Below are 22,134 nucleotides of genomic sequence, written 5' to 3'. Positions count from 1 at the left end.
ACATTAAAAAAAAAAGATATAGAAATATTTCAAATATTTTATTAAAGCATTTAAACTTTAATTTTCTTCTTCTCCTTGGCTCTCCTCACTGTAATCATGTTCTTCCTAGCAGCATAAATCACAAGTACTAGTAGTAATGCAAAAAACATTAATCCTCATTCAGAACACATCTGCAGCTTACAGGTGTGAATAAGTTTTTGCTCTTTAAACTAGAATCTTTCTAGCCAGCTTTCTTACTTAAGAAATATTTCAGCTTTTGGTTTGTACCTCTTAATATAATGTAGAAAAGAGGCAGAATCTTTTCTTTTTCTTGTATGTGAAACCCTGTATTAAGTTAACTCTGCTAAGACTTAAGTGAAGCATTTGTGATAAACCACACACGCATTTGTTTTTCATATAGCATTACTTTAATAAACAAATCAGTGTCACATTCCTGCATGACGCAATTTCAACCCATTATTAATCATACTAAATGTTATTTCGGACCTTTACTTTTTTTTTTTTTCTCCCTAAATATTGTCAGTGGAATATTGTAGGCCTCTGCTGTTTTCTTTCAGCGAATTCGAGGTCGAAAAGCCAGTCTGGAGGAAATACAGCTGGTTCACTCTGAACATCATTCACTGCTGTATGGCACCAGCCCCCTGAACAGACAGAAGCTGGACCCCAGGAAACTCCTAGGTCTGTACAGGCCTCTATTCTACTGAGAACAGCACATTCCAGCACTGTCATTAGTCATAGCTGGTGTCAGTTTAAAATACTTGGCAAGCAGTGTGACAAAAATTCACTTTTTCCAAATGCATTGCTATGTGGAAGGAGAATGTTACAATGGAAGCCAAATATAGATTAGCAAAATGCACAGGCTGGAAAGAAGCAATAGAAGTTTCTCCTCATTCGCTTCAAAAATCATCGAAGTGTTAACCCTTTACTGTAATTTGTTCTCCATCAGAAGTCAATGGCAATTTTGAACACGTTTGGTCTTCTATTTCCTTGTGTTCTTTGATTTGAAAATGGGAGTTTAAGATACACTTGCTTGTCAGAATTGCTTGTTTGCTGTTCTCATTTACTTTATTTCAATTATTTCAGCCACGCTGAGTGCAGATACCATGCCTAAGTCTTGCTAATAAGTGAACTTTATTTTAATGCCTTCCCATTATGCAAGATATGATACTTTTCTGAGTAACAGGGGGAAAAAACACATTAAAATATTAAATGGACATATGGATGTACAGAATAGCAGAAAACTGACAGGATTTTCACATCAAATATCTTCATGCACAGCCAATGCTCAGTATATGCTTTTTATAATAGAAAAGTAGGGTTAAATTGAGCTCTGCCATGAGTGTAGCATGAAAACAGATATACTTGTCAGACCTGCTACAGAGAATGTGAAGAGAAACACACAAAAAAGTAGTGCCTTTTGGAAATAATCTGTGAGAGAAATCCTGCCCTTTATGTCCCAGCACACTGGATGCAACGCTGTAATTCTCAGGTATTTTTATAATACTTATTCTAAGATGTGGAGCTTTTCCTAAATGTAATGAAACCCAACCCAAACAAAACCAATACTAGCCATCAAAAGAAATTGCTGCCACAGTTCTAGTAATACACAGCAATTATTTTGCTTTGGAAACTAATGCTAAGAGTTTCTTCTGTAAGGCAGACTGTTGCTTCAGTGAGTCATAAGAGTAGATAAAGAAAAATGTCTTGACCACAGTGCTATCTAAGTTTATACATCTTCTTAGCCAAGGCAACATCAAAACAAAAATACTTACAGTATGGTAGATTCTCAGGAGCTTGAATTTCCAAGGTAGGAATTTCCCCTTAAAAAACACAAAACAAAACAAAACAAAACAAAACAAAACAAAACAAACAAACAAACAAAAAACCCCAAGTGTTTCCAAGAAAAAGCTCTAAATTCCTGCAAAATGAAAATTTGGAAACATTTTGATTTGAGTTCATCAACATTGTCAAAATGTTCCATTTTGCTAGAGTCAAGCATTTCATTTAAATTTTGTTGGTTTTGATTAATTTCATTTTTATTTTCATATTATTTAATATAACATACATTGATATAAAATATTGTTCCCATTTTGGATCTCAGTGGTTGACCACCATATGGGATGCAGTGTGTAGTTGCAGCTACAAGGTGAAAAAAGGAATGGACCAAGGTATCCTCGTTGTGTTTCTGCCTATGTATAGAGAATGCAGAATGCTTTGTGTTCCCAAACTCAGAAAACCATTTCTTTGCCCTCCGTTCTTTACTCGACACTCTTTGCCTTTTTTGTTTGACACTTAGTCCAAAGCATTTGCTCTCTGAGTTTATATCAAGATCACACTCCTAGCATGTGTTCTCAGTGTATCCTTGGCTTAATGCCCTTTTCTGTCTCTGTTTCTAGGATGTTTTCTTGCTGCATCTCAGATGGCCTTTTACCCAGACAACAGTCAATGAAACACCCTTCCCACATGCTTTTGCATGTGCCTGTTTTTTTGGCTGAAAGCTCTAACCGTTTGGGCTTCCAGACTCTTGTATAAAGGAACTTAATTGTCTCTTACGTTTTTCCAAAATGCACTGTGACTCTTCCACCTTTCATTGTCCCCAGTTCAGTGAGGCTGAACCTAACCAATCCTGACATTAAAATTAACATCTTGGTATAGTATAGAAATTTAAAATGATGTGTAGCAAAGGAGAAAAATCTAAAAGAAATGCTTCTTATAAAAAATGTCATCAATAACAACATTGTCTCATAAAACATTTCTATTTCAATGAAAGTGCATTGTTTTTCTACAGAAATTGTTCCATCAAATTATGGCTTTGCATCCTAATGAAAAGGAGCCTAATGAAAAGGAGGACCTAACCATTCCTTTCCTTACTCCTCTACCCACCCAAAAAGACAGAAGGCACCGTTTGTTCTCCACTTGTGCTCCAGAAAAACATTTCTTCCCTGTCTCTGTTCAGAAGAGTACATCTGCTTTGTCTGAAGCTCTTTTTTTTTTTTTCTAACAAGCAGCTTCTGTATCTTTCAAACAGAAAAGAAACACTTGAAGGAATGAAATTTAAGTACGACTAGGGCTAGAAATGTGCTACTCATCAATAAATGCTTATTTCAGTGTCCCTGTCCAGGAAAAAAACTGTTCTGGAAGACTGCAAAGCAAAATGGCTGTAAACTACTGAAATCAGTGAGAATTATGCACGCAGTTGTCGTTCACATATTCTTAGTGCTTTCAGAGTGTAAACTAACTTGAACTGTTGGCTTTATTTTCCCTGCATCAGGGCCTACAAATGTAGCTATTGCAAATGATCACTTCAACTTCTACACTATTGCGTAGTTTAAGCTTTTGACTGATCTTATTTCAGTGTGGTGTGTTAAGCAACATGTTATGTTGCATTACATTGTCTTGACATGAAGGAAACTAATATGCAGACCACGTGTCACATCATGTTACGGTTTCATGTGACAGAATACAACCTTTCAAACCTCTTTGAATAAGCTCAAGGGCAGAACAGTTATCAAACAGGTCTTACAAATTTGTTTGCCTTTTTTGCTCTCCAATCATAATTAAGAAAGTGTTTCTAAAAAGCAAGCTTCCAATGATTACAAGTTTATAAAAATGAGAAATATACTGTTGACACATCCCTGACAGTGGTGCAGTACTTAGAGTACAAGCAAAAGATGGATTCACAGAGCATCTGTGCAATTGCAATTTCAAGTTAGTGAAAAAATGACCACTTAGCAGAAATGGCTTCGTTCTTGAGGGATGACACTGAAAACAGTTAGGTTCCTCAAACTGTGCCTTTTCACAAGTGAACACACACTTTTTAGTTTGTTTATTTTTTGAAAGACAGTTTTTGCCCATCACTTTTCCTGCTCATCAGACTTTCAGTCCCCAGTTGTCAATCTCCTAAGCAGCTTCCTTGACTTCTGTAGGGGCCCTGACCTCTGTCAATGATGGGTGCCTCAGCACCTAATTTGACTAATCAGCTTCTACTGCCTTTGTGGGTTGAAATTTTAGAATACAAATCTTGGATATTTTTTCTAGATCTATCAGTAAATTGTTGTGCTGAATCTTCTCTAAAAGATCTTTTTTCTCAAGTGATTTGCTACAAACTCTGTCCTGATGCAAAGCCAAAAAAAAGTATGATTATTTAAAATTTGTCTTCTATCTTACTTGAAGTATCCCAATATCTTTTTTATTATTATTCTGGAGGTGTCCTTGGGTGTGGAAGGGTGTTACTGTAAAATGGCTGCTATTTACCAAGTTCTGCTGGGGCATCAACTCCAAACATCATGGGAAATTCTCACCTCGATTCATTTTCAGGGTTTGCTTTTTGCTGCTGATTTTCATTTATGGCAAAGAGTGTTATAAGCTCTTTTCTTTTTGTGAGGCTAGCTAAGTGATAGCCCCACTCTCTCTTAGTAGAACCTTTCTCCACTGTTCTTTTCATGAAATCTCAATGTTTTTCTTGTTCTGCAAAGTCTGTTATCTGCTTTTTTTGACTATCATGCAATAAGAAGTGAGTATCCTGACAACTTTCTTGATACACTGAAAAGGCTTCGTGCTTGTTTCCCCCCATTTTAGTACTATCTGTTGATTGATTTTAGTGTCCTTCCTCACCATCTGCTTTTCTGTTTTTACTTTGTGTTTGTTGTTTTTGATAGTGTTTACCATGCACAATGTGCCCGGCTGCAGGGAGATAAATGAGAATTCATCTGTTCTCTCTTATGTCCCAACCCTGCAATGGAATTTAAGAAAAAAGGTCTAGTCATTCAATATTCTAAAAATGCCTTCTTTTATCTCAAATTACAGTTTGTTTCCGTTAATGTCTCCTGGCACTTTAACAGCACTAATTTTTCAGTTATCTGCTCAAGACTTTTTGATCTTCCCCACAGCAAAAAGTGAAAAATTGCTGTTTGCATTGGTCCCTGGATCTGCTTAGCCAGAGATCTAGAAACTCCTCCTGTACCTCTACTCTGACAATCTCCTGCAGCCAACATTTCCTTGCATGTCTGGGGCCATTAGGACTCACAGTATGAGAATACTCTGCATAGCTGCTGCACCTGCATTTCCCCTGGTAGCTCCACAGGAGGTTTTGTTTGGCTTCTCTTGCACACTGTGCAAACTGATCAAAGGCCTCTAGTCAGTTAAAAATGCATCTTGGATTTTACTCGAAGTGTAAAGCACTTTCTTCGTCTCAGACCTTGCAGTCTGATCTCTCGTACTTCAAAGATGATGGCTTATAATTGTCTTTATGCATTTCATTGGCACCTGCTAAACATGAGTAACTGCAGCGTTCGCCCCTTCCATAACAATGGGTGGCTCCTCTAGGTAACTTGAGTGATTCACTATCTAACGTTTCCTCCAGATGGCAAAGTTACAAAGCCAGTTCTGTGATACGGCAGGGGAAAAGCTTATGTTCTCTTCCACAGCTGCCTTAGGATCAGATTACATACTGGGACAGGAACTGCATCAAATCCTGAGATCCTTACCCGGTTTTCATATTGTCCTTATCAAGGCAAACAGTGAGTTTAGTGGTACAGAAAAAGAAAACATGAATGAATAAAAAGTGGGTATAAATATTAAGATAAACCCTATCACATTATCTAATGTATAGAGCAGAGTAAACTAGAAATTAGATTCTAAAGCCTATTAAGATTTTGTTCCCTTTAGTAGAATGTATTTACTGAGTAATACTGAAACAAGCAGCATTTCATTTTAGGTTTTTAAAATATTAATGTATTCATTGATGGTATGTAAATTAAGAGAACAGCATTTTTGCATAGATAGGAAGACTAAGGCTGCGATTTTCAAAGGAGAAACTTTTTTGGAGAGATGAAGTTAAGAAATTAGTTATCAGTTTCATGTAAGCTTAATGAGGTTCCCTCTGTTGTCAGTGAGAAGAAACAGGCACTTCTGAAGTATAATTCATCCCATCAGTCATCTCAGCTGGGTAGAGATGCCTACCTCACTCTACTGACTATAGAAGAAGCTGAGATGACTAGCTTAGACAAGCTGTTTATCAGCTACAGATACAGGGATGATTAGTCGCCCTAGTTCAGAGTGACTTTCTGTGGAGATTCCATCATTATACTCCTTTGAAACTACTGCTTACCAATCTTAAGCTTTGTCACTGTTGCAAAAGAGTACCTTAAATGTCCCATGGCTGATTTGCTTTCGAAGTACTATTAATATCTTTTATTCTAATATATGGCATTTTCATTGTGTGATACCAAAATCTGAATTACAGTAAAGAGTGATTACTGTTCCAGTATTTAACTGTCTTTTTGAGAAATGATGCTTATTGTTTCTTTTTTTCTTTAATATATAGGAAACGTGTCTCAAAAACTCTTTTCCTTGTTGCCTTGTGGGGGACTTGGGGTAAGTAGATGTTTGTTTTTTCGCAAGAGGGACAGCACACAACATGTATTCATTCATGAATTCTTTAGCACTATTGCATCATCAGTTCAAAGTCTCCAGAAGCTGATAAAAAATGTAGAGATGAAACCAGAGCCATTATCATACTGTGTTTTCAAAGACACAGAAGACAGTACATTACAATAAGCATATGGAACGGTTAGATAGGAATTGTTATAGCAGAATGGGCTATACAATTGCACCCATGTTACTTTCCTCAAAAATAGAGCTCATGTAAAAAACCCAGAGTGGGACAACTAAGAAATATGCTAATTATCAGAAAATATGTTCCTACCTAATTGTTCCATATGCTTATCATAGACAAAAATCTGTTGCAACACTAGGTAAAAGAACTAATCTCAATTATTGACGAACATGTAGAATGGAGAATTTCTGCTGATGTCGGTATCACGTTCCTATTAAATTCTAGTGAAGATAATACCAGGGAGAAATAATTTTTCACATACAGGGTTTTTTCACACAAAAGTATTCTACAGTTTTGGTCCAGCTGGGTCCATTATTTACTGGTGTCAGCAATATCAAAGTGAAATAATGACATTACTGGATATTGATGGACTGGCTGGATGATGCATATATATTTTAGTTCCCTTTTACTGTTTCTGGAGGTCAACTTCCAAAGCCTTCTAAAGTTTTATTTACTTTTATCCTTCACAAAGGATAAATTCCATACCATACTAGTCTTGTTTATAGTGGGGTTTTTTATTATGAGATACCTGAAAGAAGAAATACTCATTTTGTAAGGTTTTAACACACAAAAAAGAAGAATTCCATTTTAGCTTTCAGTATTTCGTAATTTTTGAGGATTTCTGAACTATAAGTTACGGAACAAAGGACCAGGAAGTGACAATCATGCCAGCTCCTCTGCTGTGGCCTTAGCTTGCTGAGGATTCTGCCTAAAATTTGGAACTTGGTGACTAGCAACTTGCCAGTTTTGAAACTTGAGGGTCATTTCTGTATGTGGATTAGCTAACATTACACATTGACACATAGACGTGCATGTCCACATGCACCTCTGTGCACTACTGTGTGCAGATATGCACACACACACATATATGCACACATTTCTGTATAAAAAATAGATAATTTTTCACACTGTTGTTGCCGTTATTAAGAAGTTTAGAGAAAACTGAACGAGTTGAATAAAGTTGAGAAATGATGCTGTTCAGGCTTCTGAGTAAAGAGGAGCGGATGTAAAATTTCTTGACAAATCTTTTTGAGGGCTTTGGAAAGTAAATAGGACTGTGGTATGCTTTGAAAATTAAAGTATAAGATTTTTCTATGAAACTAGCTACTGTGGTATTAAAAACCGTGAATAGAGATGTGCTTCTACTAATGAAAGTATGTTGTCCATTCTAAAGCTAACAGAAGTCAGAAATGCTCAGTATAACTTAATTTTTTAAGCATTTAAATTTATCTACACTTTTTGAGTCTGTTTGCTTCACTTCTTATTTTAAGTCATGGAAATTGGATTAAAGAACATGTTGTAGAAATGGATCTTTTATTTATTTTTTTTCTAGTTGGTTTGCCTTTCTATATATTATTATTGTCAGGCTTGCTGTGGGGCTCTTTTAAAGGAATGGGTTATGACCTTTTTCAAGGTAAATAATCAGATTAGGAGCTCTGTTTCAGTGATATTTAGCTGTCTATTGGTTAAGATGAGCTGTGGGAAAGGGAGCTGCTTCAAACTGTGTGGAAAGCAATTCTTAAGTTTACTTTCAAAAATCATGGTGGAAAGAAAGAAGCAGCATTGCTACTTAGTAGCTTTCAATTTAATTGAGGGTTATAAAGCAGTAAGCAATGTAAAGCAGTAAGAGTAGTTCATGCAAAGATTTTAAGGAGGGATGGAAGAATTAATTTTTTTAAATTTTTGTTCTCATTTATTTTCTTGCTTGCTTGCTTGATTACTTATTTGCTAAAGAATACAGTGAGAAAATACTAAGAAAAAAAAAGAATTCAATTCTTCCAAGAGACTTTATGGCTGCCTCTTGAACGATGGTTTTCTTTGATCCCATTGTCTTCTAACCATATGGAGACCTTGCTGGCTGTTATTATGCAGCTCTTCTATTATTAAATAGATTAGTGGTTAGACTACTCGCACAGGGGATGGGAAACCTAGGCTCATTTCTCTTCACTGCCAGGCTGGATTTAATATCAGAGCCCCCATCTCTTAGCAGATGTTGTTACCACTGAGGAGATCATAGATTGTTTCTGGTTCGGGACCCTCACACCACACGCTGAATCTGTACCACTGTTGGAAAGAGCGCTGGACCAGTAAGACAGAGCATAAGTAGGATAAAGCCCATGTATCTGAGGCTATGACCTACCTATCATATGTTTATAGATAATGTGAAGTCCTAGCTCTGAGCCCCTGCTCCAAAAACAGCTTATATATTTCACATGAAAGAATCACTGGACAAAATGGAAACTGCTCTTGGAGCAAGGACTGGAACCTAAGACTTCACAGGCATTGAAGACATGATCAGCTGATGGGCTATAAAGACTATATCAGCATGAGTTTGGGATGGCTTGCATTGTTCACAAACAAAGGTCCAACTAACCTCTGTGACCCTGAATTCTACTATATTATTGATTTTGTTGTTATCTCTGTTCTAACAGCACCAATAAACTGCAGTCAAGATCAGGGATCCTCTTCTTTGGACATTACTTGCAGTTACAGGAAACGAAATTTTTTTTCAAGAATTTTGAAAAGCAAACAGGAGGCAGTGTCCATAACTAATATTTTCTCATCCTGTTCCATCATGGCTCTAAATCTTTTGTACCAGTGAAAAATACATGTAAAGCTATTGTTTACTGATTTTGTAAACATTTTTCATCCATATGAATTTTCTTTCAAGTAGTGGGAGGGACTGCTTACATCAGGGTCATTGGCGAATTTGGCTTGGTATATGTTAGGCTTTCAGAAGAAATCAAACAATAAACTTCATAGTTTTATAAGAAACTACATAAGTAATAATTAGCTCTCTTATCTAAGAACACAAAGCTGTTTCATACTGACAGCCAAACTGAACAGATCTTACAGAGAAAGAAAAAAAAGTTATCTAAATCTAACCTCCTAAATTTGCCTATAACAGGTTTTCTTTCAATGATGGTTAATTTTTTTATCAGAGGACTGTCCAGGGTCAGCAGTATAACATCCACTGAAGTATGGGACCTCCCTTTTGCAATAATGCTTTTTATTCTTTTTTCAAGCTTAACATTGTTCCAGAAACAAATGTTGTTAAAGAATTCTCATACCGGGGGGATGGGGGATGAAATTCCTTGCATTGGAGAGAGACTAGCAGCTCCATGGCCAGCAGTTTTAATAACAAGAGATGGTTTCTTGCAGCTGGTCAGAGGTTTGGAATGTGAAAAGTTTTCCAGGAGAGGTGGGTAGATTGCAGGTGAAGTGGCCAAATGGGGAGAATAATCATGAATTACTTTTTGGTTCTGCAGATTATCAGATCTTTCCACAATTTTTCTCCTGTAAACAGCCACTAGAGCTATAACTGATCATTTGATCAATGCATCCATCTATTGCAATTCATCCCCTTGTGTTGTACTGTGAAAACGACAATAAGAGAAGCAGAAATCTACTTTTAATGGGAGTAAGTTTCATCTCCTTGCCTCGGTCTGTCACTAAAAATAGTGATTGTTTTCCTGCCTGTTTGACCTGCTGCTGTGTGAAGAAATCTTGAAGTCATTTCTCAGCCATATTTTTTTGTCTAGTTGATAGGCAAAAAAACCCACAAAAGCAAAGAAGAGCAGGCTTTTATGATAATGTCATCATCGGCTCCCAGCTTCAAACACTTCTGCGGCTTTTGAATTGTCATTTATAACTTGGAACTGAACCGACCCATAATTCCCTTGATGCATTTAGAGAAATTGATAACAGACTGCTTCTTTTATGGCTCAGAGGAGGCAACTCCAATCACATCACTATTGGCAGTCAATATTATTTTCTGACATGGTTGTAAAAGTATAAAGGGGCTTATGGCATTTGTTTAGATGAGGAATGGGCTCTCAAGCTGTGCTGGGGTTTATGGGTCCAGATTACCGAGAAGCAAAGGGAATATGATGTTTGCAAACAGGATATGATTTTATTTAAGTTTGGGTTTCATACGTTGTTCCCTGGGGATTGTCCTGCAGACAGAAGAGAATTTCACTTTTATCATATGAAATTGGGCAGTTATCCAATCCCCCCTGCTGTCCCCCCACCCTCAAAAGACACTGCTCCAAACCTGTAATGTGTAAAGTCAGATCTTTAAATTGCAAGAGGAGGAGTTGGGGGAGAACACCACCCTGCAAGAAATCAGCCTTCAGCAGAATAAATGTTTAGTGAGCTGAACAGAGTGGTTCATGGGCTAAATATTGAGCCATCTGAATGGCTAAGAATGGCTTGTACATATTATGGAAAGTCCGTTGCATTTACTCTAATTTTGCTGTTATGGCAGTAAAACAGAGATGAGATTTTCTGCTGGGATAAGCTGGTCCTGTTTCATTAACTGCTGGCCTTGTTTCGTTAACTGAAGTGTAGCTTAGATCTTTCATATCAGAAAAGAATTTGTCCTGTAACTATTAAGAAAAGAAATGTAAAGCTATAAAATCTCTCTACATTTTTACAAAACTTGCAAAATATTAATATTTTCTGAATGTTGAATTTCTTCCTGGCATTCCTTGCTGTAGTAGCTGGAAAGTACTACTATTTGACCTGACCACACAGGAAGAAAAGCAATAAGAAAGGCAAGATTTCACTAGTATACAACTTTAGTAAGTCATCCAGGCAACAAATTGTTTTCTGCTGCTTCTCATTCTTCCCTTGATCCTCTCAGTCTGGGCCCAGGAAGAATTTTCAGCCTTTACACATTATGACTCTTAATTCTTCTTATTTGTTTAAGAGTTAATGGTACCAACCTGGCTCCATTACCATGGTACAATAGTGTAAAAATTAAGAAAGTATTAGTGATGACATTGTCTCCTTGTAGCAGATTTTAGGCTCCAGCCTGCTTAGGGGTCTCTCCTTATATCTGCATGCAAATCTGGCTGTAAAGAAATCAGACTGCCTACGGTTCGGGCACTCAAATTAAACATCGCCTCCACATAGATGTTAGAATTAACTTCTGTCCTTCCCCTATATCCCAGGCTGTACCAAAACAGGTATAGTCCTTTCATAATATCAGCCAAAAATATGTCTGTTTCCTGGTTTGGGGAAAGCAATCTGTTATTCCTAGAAGCTCATCTACTCAATATGATGTCTTCCATTGTGAAATCATTAATATACTATGCTGACAATATATTCACCTATTAATTTAAACTACTTACCCAAGTTTCCTTATTAACCTACTGAAATTTACCAGTTATAATATTTTGGAACAGGCTGCAGGAGGCTTCTGGGAATAAAGGACTTGTTTACCTCCTAAGCCTCTCTGGCAGCTACACTATCCCTAAAGAAATTCCGAGATTTAATCAAAACAATCTAACAGGCACGTTATACTCTAATGCATACATTTTGCATGACTATTTAGGACTCACACTTACATGGCGTTGACTGTGTGATATTTTCTGCAGAGGTCATCAAAATATGTAATCAAAAAGGCCATCCTGGTACCACCCCAAGGCACAACTTAAGGTCAGTGGGGATGGGACCGGAGCGAGAGCTGGAGGTTTGTCATCCCAGAGCATTCAAGGGTCTGCATGCTCAATCACTTAGTGCAGTTCCAGATAAACCTATTTAGGCTGTCCACAGGATGAGGGAATGAGGGTGTAATGGACTCCCAGCTGCGCTGGTGAATGCACTTTTTAGGTGGTATACCCCATCAATTCTGGCAATTCACGAGAGCCAGCTGTTTCAGTGGTCTATGTTTTGTAGGAAGAACCTAATTGACATTACATGTTAGTCGAGCTCTCTTACGCATAGAGAATTGTAGGCTTTCTAGCTGACAAGCTCACAGCTTCCTTGAGTGGGCAAACTGAAGAAGAAATAGGGAAAGGAGACAAAAACTGCACATTTACTTACTTTCAGTTCACAATAACAACAGTTCTCTGCACATTCACTTGTCTAACTTCACTTACCTAATTTTAGACAAATTACTGAAACAGCCAAAGCAGCACCCTGACCACCCTTGCTTGCCTATATAACCATTAGAGAGCCATGTGCATCACTTGAGCAGGAGTCAGTCCACCTAAGATCAGAAGAACTGACTGGAGGTGCTTGATTTCCTTCATTGACAGGGACTTGAAGCAACTAAGTTCCTAATTTTAGGCACATTCATTTTAGAAAAAAAAAGTTAACAAGCGTGATGACATGAATCTGGATGATCAGAGCAGGAAACAGATATTCTTCCTTTACTGAGGTACAGAGACTTCACCTCTGGATCTGGAAAGTCCAACGGTGTCTCATCTCTGGGCAGGGAGGGGATGTTGCATTTAACATATCCATACCATGGCCACAAAAAAAGGAAAAAATCTCTTCACACTAAAGGGCAGATATTTTGTCCCATTCTTGTCCTTTCATGGCACTGAGGTGGCCCTGTGCGATCCACCACAGAGCTTGATATTTAGACCAATGAGAGGTGAAACTGTTCAACCGAGAGACATAGTTCCTTGGCATCGCTGCAGGCACAACAGAATATTTTAGAATAGTCCCAGACTGCTTTTACTTGCAGCAAGCAAGGACAGAAAGCTCAGGAGTGGTAATCTGCCAACTCAACAAATACAGAATTTGGTCCCTCAGATAATTTTTTTTGCCCTTTTTAACAGAGGAACTTTTTTCCTTAGTACTAGAACAGATTAAAATTGTAAACAAAGATACAACACATGGAACACAGAAAATTACTGTGAAGTTAATGAACTACCATAAAGTCAAATCTTTAAAGGTGCTACCTCATTTTGTGCATTTCCTAAAAACCACTGTGTTGCCAAAAGCCAGCATTATGCAAAGAAGCCTTTTGGTTTGCCAGAATAAGAAACATTTTATATAGAGATATACACACATGTTAAATGTAAATAGAGGAATAGTACCATATACAATTTTCTAATACTATTCACTCTCTTAATCACACACACACATATGGATTTGATGGGAATTCTGTAACTAAAGCCGAATTCACATTTGCACTTTAAAAACACATCATGTGTTTATTGATAGATTTTAGCCCCCAAGATGGACAGAAAAGCTCTCCGAAGAGGAAATGTTCATGTGTTGTTTGTCTGAATAAACACCAGGCTCTAGCATAGCTCCATGGTGGCCTCTAACTTAAAGATCATCTACATCCAAGAAGAAAGCTGAAATGCTTGGTATTGCTAAAATGTGTTCAGCAGCAAATGATGAAACTTTTAAAAAATAAGGCTTGAATTCCGCACGTAAAAGTTGTATTTTCTGTAACTGTATGCATTACAACCAACTACACATTGTTTTATCTATTTGCCCATGAACTCCTGGAAACTGCATGATCAAACATAAGAAGGCAGTTGCACAAGCATTTTCACACACTAATCCATTAAATGCTAAAACAAATGTCAAGTTAAATTAATAGAGTACTCAGGGCTAGGTCTGAAAGTGCAGTAACATTTTTACAAGCATCTGGTGATATATGCCACATATCTGAGACTTGAATCTGGGCCTAAGTGTTTTATTTATGAGTTTTTTCTAAAAACAAGTTCTAATCCACATCTAATCCATGCTATCCTCCGTCCAGTCCCCCTACCAATGATCCACACGCCACTGTTTCACTAAGGTTTTGAGATCCTTTAGGGTGTCTAATATACGCTTTATGAGACCCGGAGATTCTGAATGCCTGCCATAAAAGTTAGTTTAAGAGAGTAAGTGGATCAAACTATTTCTTCTGAAGACATTATTGTATTCAGGCTTTAGTTTGACATAGCTTGATTCTTTTCTGATTCTCCTTTTGAATACAAAACTATTAATTTTTAATACAGACCTCACTTATTTATTTGCTTTTTTACAAACCTTCAGATGAATTCTGTTTGTGCAGAAGTAGGGGTGCTGCATTTTTATCAGTGGCTGACTACCACCATCAGTAACTCCACTAGGCATTCAATTATTAATTTTTGCTTAGAATTTTTTTACTGAGTATTTTCTGAAAATTGGTTTTGATTTATAATAGCTTTACAGGTTAGGTCACGATTGGCAGGTAAAACTTGAAAGATGTTAAATATTCTACATACAGTGGGTACATGTACCGTCCACATTCCTTGTTCTTGCCTGGAAAAAGGCTTTTGGGGTCAGAATTAATAGCCTCTAAAATTCTTTTTAAAAGTCCATTTCCATGAATATTATTGCTGATAAATTCTCCTGCTGGAATTATTCAAACACAACAGAGAAGCCAATGCAAGCCCAAGTGAATTTCATGTTTTTTGTTTAAGCAATGATTTGTGATGATCTTTTGAACTATTCATCCCGCTGGAGCCTAAAGATCACATCCCCTTCACAATTTATTTGTAAACCACACTGGTAGGCAAGAAAGTATGAAAAGCTGATATTCTGGGTACTCTCTATGGCAGGCATTTTCGATTAAAGCAGCTGGAAATGCCTTTGACAGAACAAATCTCTGATACAGCTGTAAAATAGCAGTAAAAATAAAGGAAGTTCACTGCACATATTTTTCCTAAAGTAGCCCGCTTTTACACACTTCCTGTACACGGGATTTATGGAAGAGACGTCAGCCAAGCAAACTTTTTCTCCTTTGTTCCTTAACAAGAGACATGGCTGACAGGCCATTCATTAGAGGTTGTTCCTTGGAGATGATGTGCACACCTTCGCTTCTTTAGTCATGGTGAGATGAAACAGCAGCTGAGAAGCACGTTGAGGACCTTTTGCTTCTTAGTGGAAATCACAGAGGTGATGAATGATCACCAGGACATCTGTAGGAGCGGGAGATGAGAGCTAAGAGCGTGGCACCTGGGAAGCTGCACTGCTCATGGTCAGGAGCAAAGCATTACAAATTTATGCGCTAGCGTTTGCTGGCACCAACTGTCTCCAAGAATGACAGGCTCCTTGCTGGAAATGATAGCAAAATGCCACACACAATTTTTAGATGTTGCAACACTTCAGGAAAATATTTAATTTCTATTTTCATGCCAGGGAACCAAAAAAAACCAGTGATGGAAACATGTTTGCTCTGGCATAAGTGGAAGAGTTTGAGACTCTGAATGCTTTTAAAGCTAAAGCACAAGAATTTGCTCTGCAATACACAAGTTTTATTAAATTGCAGTATCACTGAGGAGGTCTGTACTCTCTTATATTATTTCTCACAGATTTCTTAATCAGTTTGTTTACTGCATATTGCTACACTCTTGTTAGCTAACTAGATTTTATTTACTTCTCAGTTTTATAACCACTTATATCAAAGGACAGCATTTGTTTTATGTAGCATTTTTTCCAGATTTATGTTGAAATGTATCCATCTGAAATGCATACTGGATTAACTTCCATCCAAGAGCAGCTGAGCCCAAACCTCTGCTCTTTAAAGAAAGGGCAAAGAATCCTTTTAAACTACTGTAAAGAACTGCTACTTTTTAGCTTGTTGTCCAGGATATTGGACACATAGAATACAATCACTGCTATCAAAGGATCATCACAGGTCAAAATTTCCATGAACAGGTAGATGACAGATTGTATTTTTTAACTATTCTCAGAGAATAAGTAGAGTATCTCTGGTAGGGACATGTGGTAACTCTAGGAGGACTGGTTTTGATTTTTATGATGGCAACAGTTGTGCAGAGAATCTAGAGCAGGATGAGCGATTCAGTATATTTTTAATTCCCTTTACGAGCGAAATCAGAATTCCACTGTGGAAGCTGGATTTATGTTAAATAGCAAATTGTGTGTGTGTGTGAGAGAGAGAGAGAGAGAGAGAGGGTAAGCTCTAGGATGCTTTGTCAGAATCCATCCCAAAGCAGTAGCTTGGGCTCTCTTTATATTGCCATATAGTTATCAGTGGATGTGTATTTAAGGCAACTTCAGAATTTACAATAATTATTTAAGAAAGTGAAATAACTCACACAGATTAATACGCCATGCAGGGTGTGAAAAATGGAAGGATGTTTCAGACTGTGAGCAGCATCTCTGGTCAGCAGAACTGTGATCCAGTGACCATTAGGCAGATCCCAGGAGGTTCCGGAGGAAGGAGGACTGAAACAGAGGAGGAGTGAAGAGGTTCTCTAGCAGGGGAAGGGACAGGTAAAACAAAAGGCAGTTATAAATATCTTTTTAAAATGCTTTAGAACTGTTATTCATGCTACCTTTTTGCCTCTCTGAGGTAGGTTCCAGATAAATGCAAATAGCAGGACAAGTAACATTTCCAGTTTCAGCAACTGCAGTGATTTCAGAAGGGCCTTTAAGTAAACAATCTCTCTCTCAGATGTATTTCCATATCCTTCCTCTCCACCTGCACATACATGTGCCACAACCTGAGCACGGTATAAGGAGTTGGTAACTTTCAAACTTTATAGTCTGTCTTCCTTAACACGAAATATTCCAGCCATGAGGGGTTACAGTATAAGCTTTCTATCTGCTGAAACGTGTCTGCTGCAAGACTTCTTGTTTCTTAGCTTGTTTTCAGTATGCTTAAAGTCTTCATTGTGAAAGTCAAGTTATCACATAGATATTTCTTGCAGGAAGCATTCATATCAAGTTCTTTCTGTAGTGCAAAGCAGGGAATTTCTGCACACAGGGCTTGAAACATTAGTTGCATTCAGAGCTACCTACATTTCTTTTCACTTAAGTCATTCCCTTCCTCTTTAATGCCTCCACATCCACTTCAGGGACAGGTAGCTTAATTTCTATCATCTGTAGCTTTACAGAGTATTAGCTTTGCTACACATGCCAATGATTGAGCTATACTAGATGTGCTTGAAAAAGCCTACAACCTACAGTGCTCATTCAGGAAACTCGGAGTGAAGTAAATCCATATGTGTGTTAGAAAGTCAGTGTTCAGATAGGGCTCGTGTTTTCTGGCTCTTGGCGCTATCGTGCACAATCTGTCTTTGAAGAGCTGAAGCAGTGATAGGATTTTTGATAACGAAATGTGTAGTATGCTCATAGTGTAACGCTGACATTTTGATGCTTTAAAAAATGTTCTTTTTCATTTGGTTAGACATTTAGAACATTTTCCTACCCTGACAATTTTTTTAAAGGACACTTAAATGAAAATAATATATATAATTAAGCAGAAAAAAAGGGGCTCAGATTCTGTGTTAGAATTAAGCTACAAATGCTGTATTGTCTGTAAATTTTGTTTAACATTCTCTGAAAAAATTCCTAATCAAGATAGGGTTTTTACTGAATTCTTCGGCTGCTCCAAAGCACTTGCAGAACAAAAATAACCTCTTATAAAATTCCATCTGACTTTTTCATACTCTGTGATTCAGAAAGCATCACATTTGTCACAAATTCATGCATACTCAGCATCTAGACAGACTGTCAGATATATGTGATATATACATGAACTAGAACCAGAAACCACACTGTCTAATCCTATTCCCTTTACTTGTATAAAATCCAACCATTTTATCTCACAGGAATAAAGAAAAGCATATCTAGTAGGATTTTACATAGCTGCATTTCATATACAGCTTGACAACTGGGCCAGCTAGTAGCTGTAATTTTAATGGGTTTGCCATTTATATCACTGTATTTCAACAGCAATTTACAAAGTAAACACTGAGTAACACTAAAAGAAAATCTCTGTTTAAACACCTGAAACATTTAAGGCAATACATAGAACTAATAGAGTTACAAAATGGAGTGAGATGGCATTTTCCAGTCGTTACAGCTAAAGCATCGGCTGCGTGATGAAAGTTTTTCTACGTTGTTCTTCATGAGGTGTTCCTCAGAAATTCAGTCATAATTTTGCATGAATATGAAATAGAATTTGACATCTAAGTTTATAATACCGTGCCTTTTCAGGGTAATTATTCATATGTTTATGTTAGTTTTCTTGTGTTATAAAAACAGTGCACTAAGGTATGCAGCTTCAGTTGGCTACCCCCGGCTTTGAGAGTTTACCATTCGTTACATGTACCATGCCCAAGAGATCAGCTAAAATATCCTGAATTTCCTGTGTACATTTAGGTGGTCATTTTTGAAAATTCCTTGGGAAACAATGTTTTGTTTCCTGATTGCCCATTTTTACTTCCAGTCCAGGTAAAATTAGGTAGCAGTCATTCAAGTGGTCTGAGGGAAATTTTTCAGTGGAAGGTAATTGGTCTTATTGTCCCAGTTCAGTCTCCTCACACTCAGTTGAAAGCAGAAAATGATAAATGCCGTATCCTGGGCACTACTCAGCATTCGGTGGTTGGAGAGACTGCCGTCTCATGTGTCAGAGCAGACTACTGTCTTGAAGGGTGGGTACTCTCAAGCTGCGGTTACAATTTTAACTTAATCGGCCTTCCTGGAAATGAATCATAGTCCCTTTGAGGATGCAGGCTCCTGCTCATGCCCTGGTGTACCGAGCAGCTGCCATTGAATCATTTTCATCAGCCACTCCTTCATCTTAACCTTAATTTGCTAGCCATAAAAATGGTAAGAAAGTGCTCCCTCCCAGCTGTCTTGTTGATATTTCTTTATTTAAAGTACTGCACAGTATTTTTCAAACTTTATTATGGTTTGATTAAATTGATTTAACCAATGACCTCAACTTATTTATCTCCTTATTTGTTTTAAAGATGAAAATTGATTCACAGTTGCTTTAAAGCAATAAAGAGGCAACCTGAAGCTCTGCCTAATGTTACATATGTCTTATTTTTTTTTTTTACTACTTGGTTTCTTTATTTCTTGTTGTAATTTTCTTAGTTACCTATTGATTTCTGTGCATCTTTGGGAAAGCTACTTAATTTCTTTAAATCTCAAGCTATCAATCTGCAAATCAAATATGATAAATCATCCCGCATCAAGCTGATGATGCTTAATTGTGTTTGTACAACATTTTGAGTTTCTCAGATGAAAACACAGCGTGCTGTTATTACTGTTATTCTAAACTTTGCAAGCAAAATCCAGTCGTCTTATTCAGGTCTACTGTGAATACGAACTATTTTCATTAGTTCTGCTGCATGCACTCAAAACTGATCGAAACGATAGAAAACTCAGGTCCAGTACCCTGAAAAATAAGATCACTTTAGTAGCTTGAAATATAATATTATTGTAACAGTAATGGCGAAGACATTTGACAGGTGTAGAGAAGATCAAGCTTCTTTCTGTTTCAAATGACTAATCAGAGAAATTCCTCAGAACCTCCAGAGTCGAGTAGCAGTTGCATCCATTTTCAATTACTTGATTTCTTTCTTTCTTTCCTTCTTTTTTTCCTTTCCTTTTTTTTTTTTTTTTTTTTTAAGAAATTAGGAACAGAAGCTTCTGATTCAAACTGAAAACATGTCTCAGTGTGCTTGGAAGTTATCCAAATAGCATCTGCCACAGTATTTTGTCTATCCCTAAACGTTTTTCTTTTCATGATAAATTTGTACAGTATGATACAATTAAATGCACTTCCCATGGAGCATCGAGGAAGTCTGGCTGTCTCTTTGGATGACTTTTTCAGACTATTTCACACCATCATGTCTGCTTGCCATAATAGCATATAAGGGATATACAACATTTCACCTATATTTTTTGGTATGTTTCTGTAAATAAATAGTCACTAAAAATAGATTTCAAAAGCAAAATTTTAGCATACCGATTAAAGCTGTAGAGCAGTGCTGCTTAGATATCTTTATAATATTTCCTTTATAATATTTTATCCTTATATTTTGTATAATATTCATGTAATGTTTTACGTGTCACACTTGCTCATTTAGAAGGCACAAAAGATAATTTTCTCTGCCTTAAATAACCACGTTCATCTGTTACAAAGTGGGACTTAAAGCCTTTCAGCCAAAACTTATTAGTTCGTCAAAACTGAAGGTACAGCAAGAGCCGCACTTTATTTTATTTAATTTAATTTTCTGTCCATGGCAATAGTGACTACTGAAATTAATCCAAACAATTAATCTTTTCTGATTTCAGTCACTTAAAAACGACTCCTGCCTGGGTAGGAAACACGAGTGCTTACTGTTCTATTTTTTTTTTAAAAAGGGGTAATGACCTGAGCTACCGGTGAGTTTTGGTGGCACAGGTTGCCTGTGACAGCTGCTGGAGCCAGCGGTGGCGGTCCCCACCGGACGCTTTGTCCCAGCGCTGGCAGGTCCCCGTCCCCCCGCCGGCGTCAGGACCCGGCGCACGGCATCTGGCGGCCGTCGAGCAGGCCCGGCCCGGCCGATGTAACACTGTTTGTAATGAGAAATCTAAACAGGGAATGGCAGCGAGGCATGACAGGAATGTGTTTCCATTGGAGAAGCCCGTGCAGAGAAAAAGCATAAGCAAAGCCATGTCCAGAAGGCCTTTCAGCTGGCCAGGACGGAAGACTGATGTTATTGTACACGGGCTGTCACGCTGCCAGCCCTCCCTCACGGGTTTGTTTTCTCTCATGCTCTCCCTCTCCCTCTCCCTCTCCCTCTCTCCCCTGCCTTCCTCCCGGGGCTGGCTGTTTGCTCAGGTGGACAGTGACACCGTTTGGAACGAGCTGCACTCGGCCGGGGCGGCACGCATGGCGGTGGGCTGTGTCATCGAGCTGGCGGCCCGCGTGGCCTCCCGGGAGCTGAAGGTGAGGTCCGGGCCGCGCGGTGGGTGGGAGAGCCGGGGCGGTGGAGGGCGAGGGGGGGGCTGGAGGCAGGCGTTGTTCAACCGCTCTGCGCCGGGGAGGGTGGCAGGAGGAGGGCCGGGAGGACGGCCACGAAGGTGTGGCAGCCCGGGTGGCTCTTCCAGGCCTCGCCGGGCCCGTCTTGCCGTCGATACGCTGAAGCGGTGGTGGGTACTTGCAGCGCAGGGTTGCTACGGCCTGAGGTGAAGTTACTCATAGCGTGCACATCTCTGGCAAGTGGCTGTGGCACTGCCTTTTGAAGTGGATTTTAAAGTTTTTTTATTTTTTAATATGGTTGTTTAGCCACGTGCGTAACCTCAGGATACCACCCAGAGAGAGGGGAGGTGAACGGCGGGCGTGCAGGCTAGGGGGAAGAAGGAGGCGGCTGGTGAGGAGAGCGATGACCCAGGAGGTGCCTCTCCGCCAGGCTGGCTGCCCCGCCTGCCTCTCCCTGGCCCCCTTTCCTCTCCTATCTCCGGGCCGCGCGATCTGCAAGGCATGATGTACAAAACCCAAATTATCCCCAGTCTAAACAATTTATAAAAGCTCCAGACCTGACGGACTTTGACATTTTATTTGGTATTTTAACAGCCCTATTTAAAGGTACACCATATGCAGCCAGAGTGCAAGCTTGCCCCAATAAACATTGTTGGAGCTAACATGTCTCCTTAATGAAACTGTTTATTCACTTTCCAGTCCAAATACTAATGGATTCAGTCCTGTTTCCAAAATCAAGATAGAAATAAATATTTTAGGATTAGCATTGTATGATCATTTTTAAAATTCCAAATTGTATTTGAACTTGAGAATTTTCTCCCTGTATATTGTCTTCTTTCAATCAAAATATGTTAGCTACATATTTGGGGAGGGGTACATATGTTTATGTGTACAGATACACAGATATAGAATATATAGGTACATAAATGGCAGTGTTCTCAGGTGAAATGCAGTACTATAGCTCTGAGCCAATTGAATGCAGTTACTAAACTTTCATATTCAGACACCAAAATCA

General features: G+C 38.3%; 1 protein-coding gene across 1 annotated transcript in view; it reads left to right on the top strand.

Annotated features, from left to right (window-relative positions):
* Positions 1 to 22,134, top strand: part of HDAC9 (histone deacetylase 9) — a gene marked incomplete at its 3' end in the record, with an annotated part of 290,855 nt that overhangs the window by 150,060 nt on the left and 118,661 nt on the right. The window contains exons 14-16 of the mRNA XM_082329553.1: positions 558 to 678; positions 6,326 to 6,375; positions 20,979 to 21,086. Of these exons, the coding sequence (XP_082185679.1) occupies positions 558 to 678; positions 6,326 to 6,375; positions 20,979 to 21,086 (279 nt within the window). The remainder of the gene's footprint in view (positions 1 to 557; positions 679 to 6,325; positions 6,376 to 20,978; positions 21,087 to 22,134) is intronic.

Source organism: Platalea leucorodia (genome assembly GCF_965183815.1).
Source record: "Platalea leucorodia genome assembly, chromosome: 1".
NCBI classification, from domain to species: domain Eukaryota; kingdom Metazoa; phylum Chordata; class Aves; order Pelecaniformes; family Threskiornithidae; genus Platalea; species Platalea leucorodia.
This window is presented reverse-complemented; position numbering and strand designations above follow the sequence as displayed.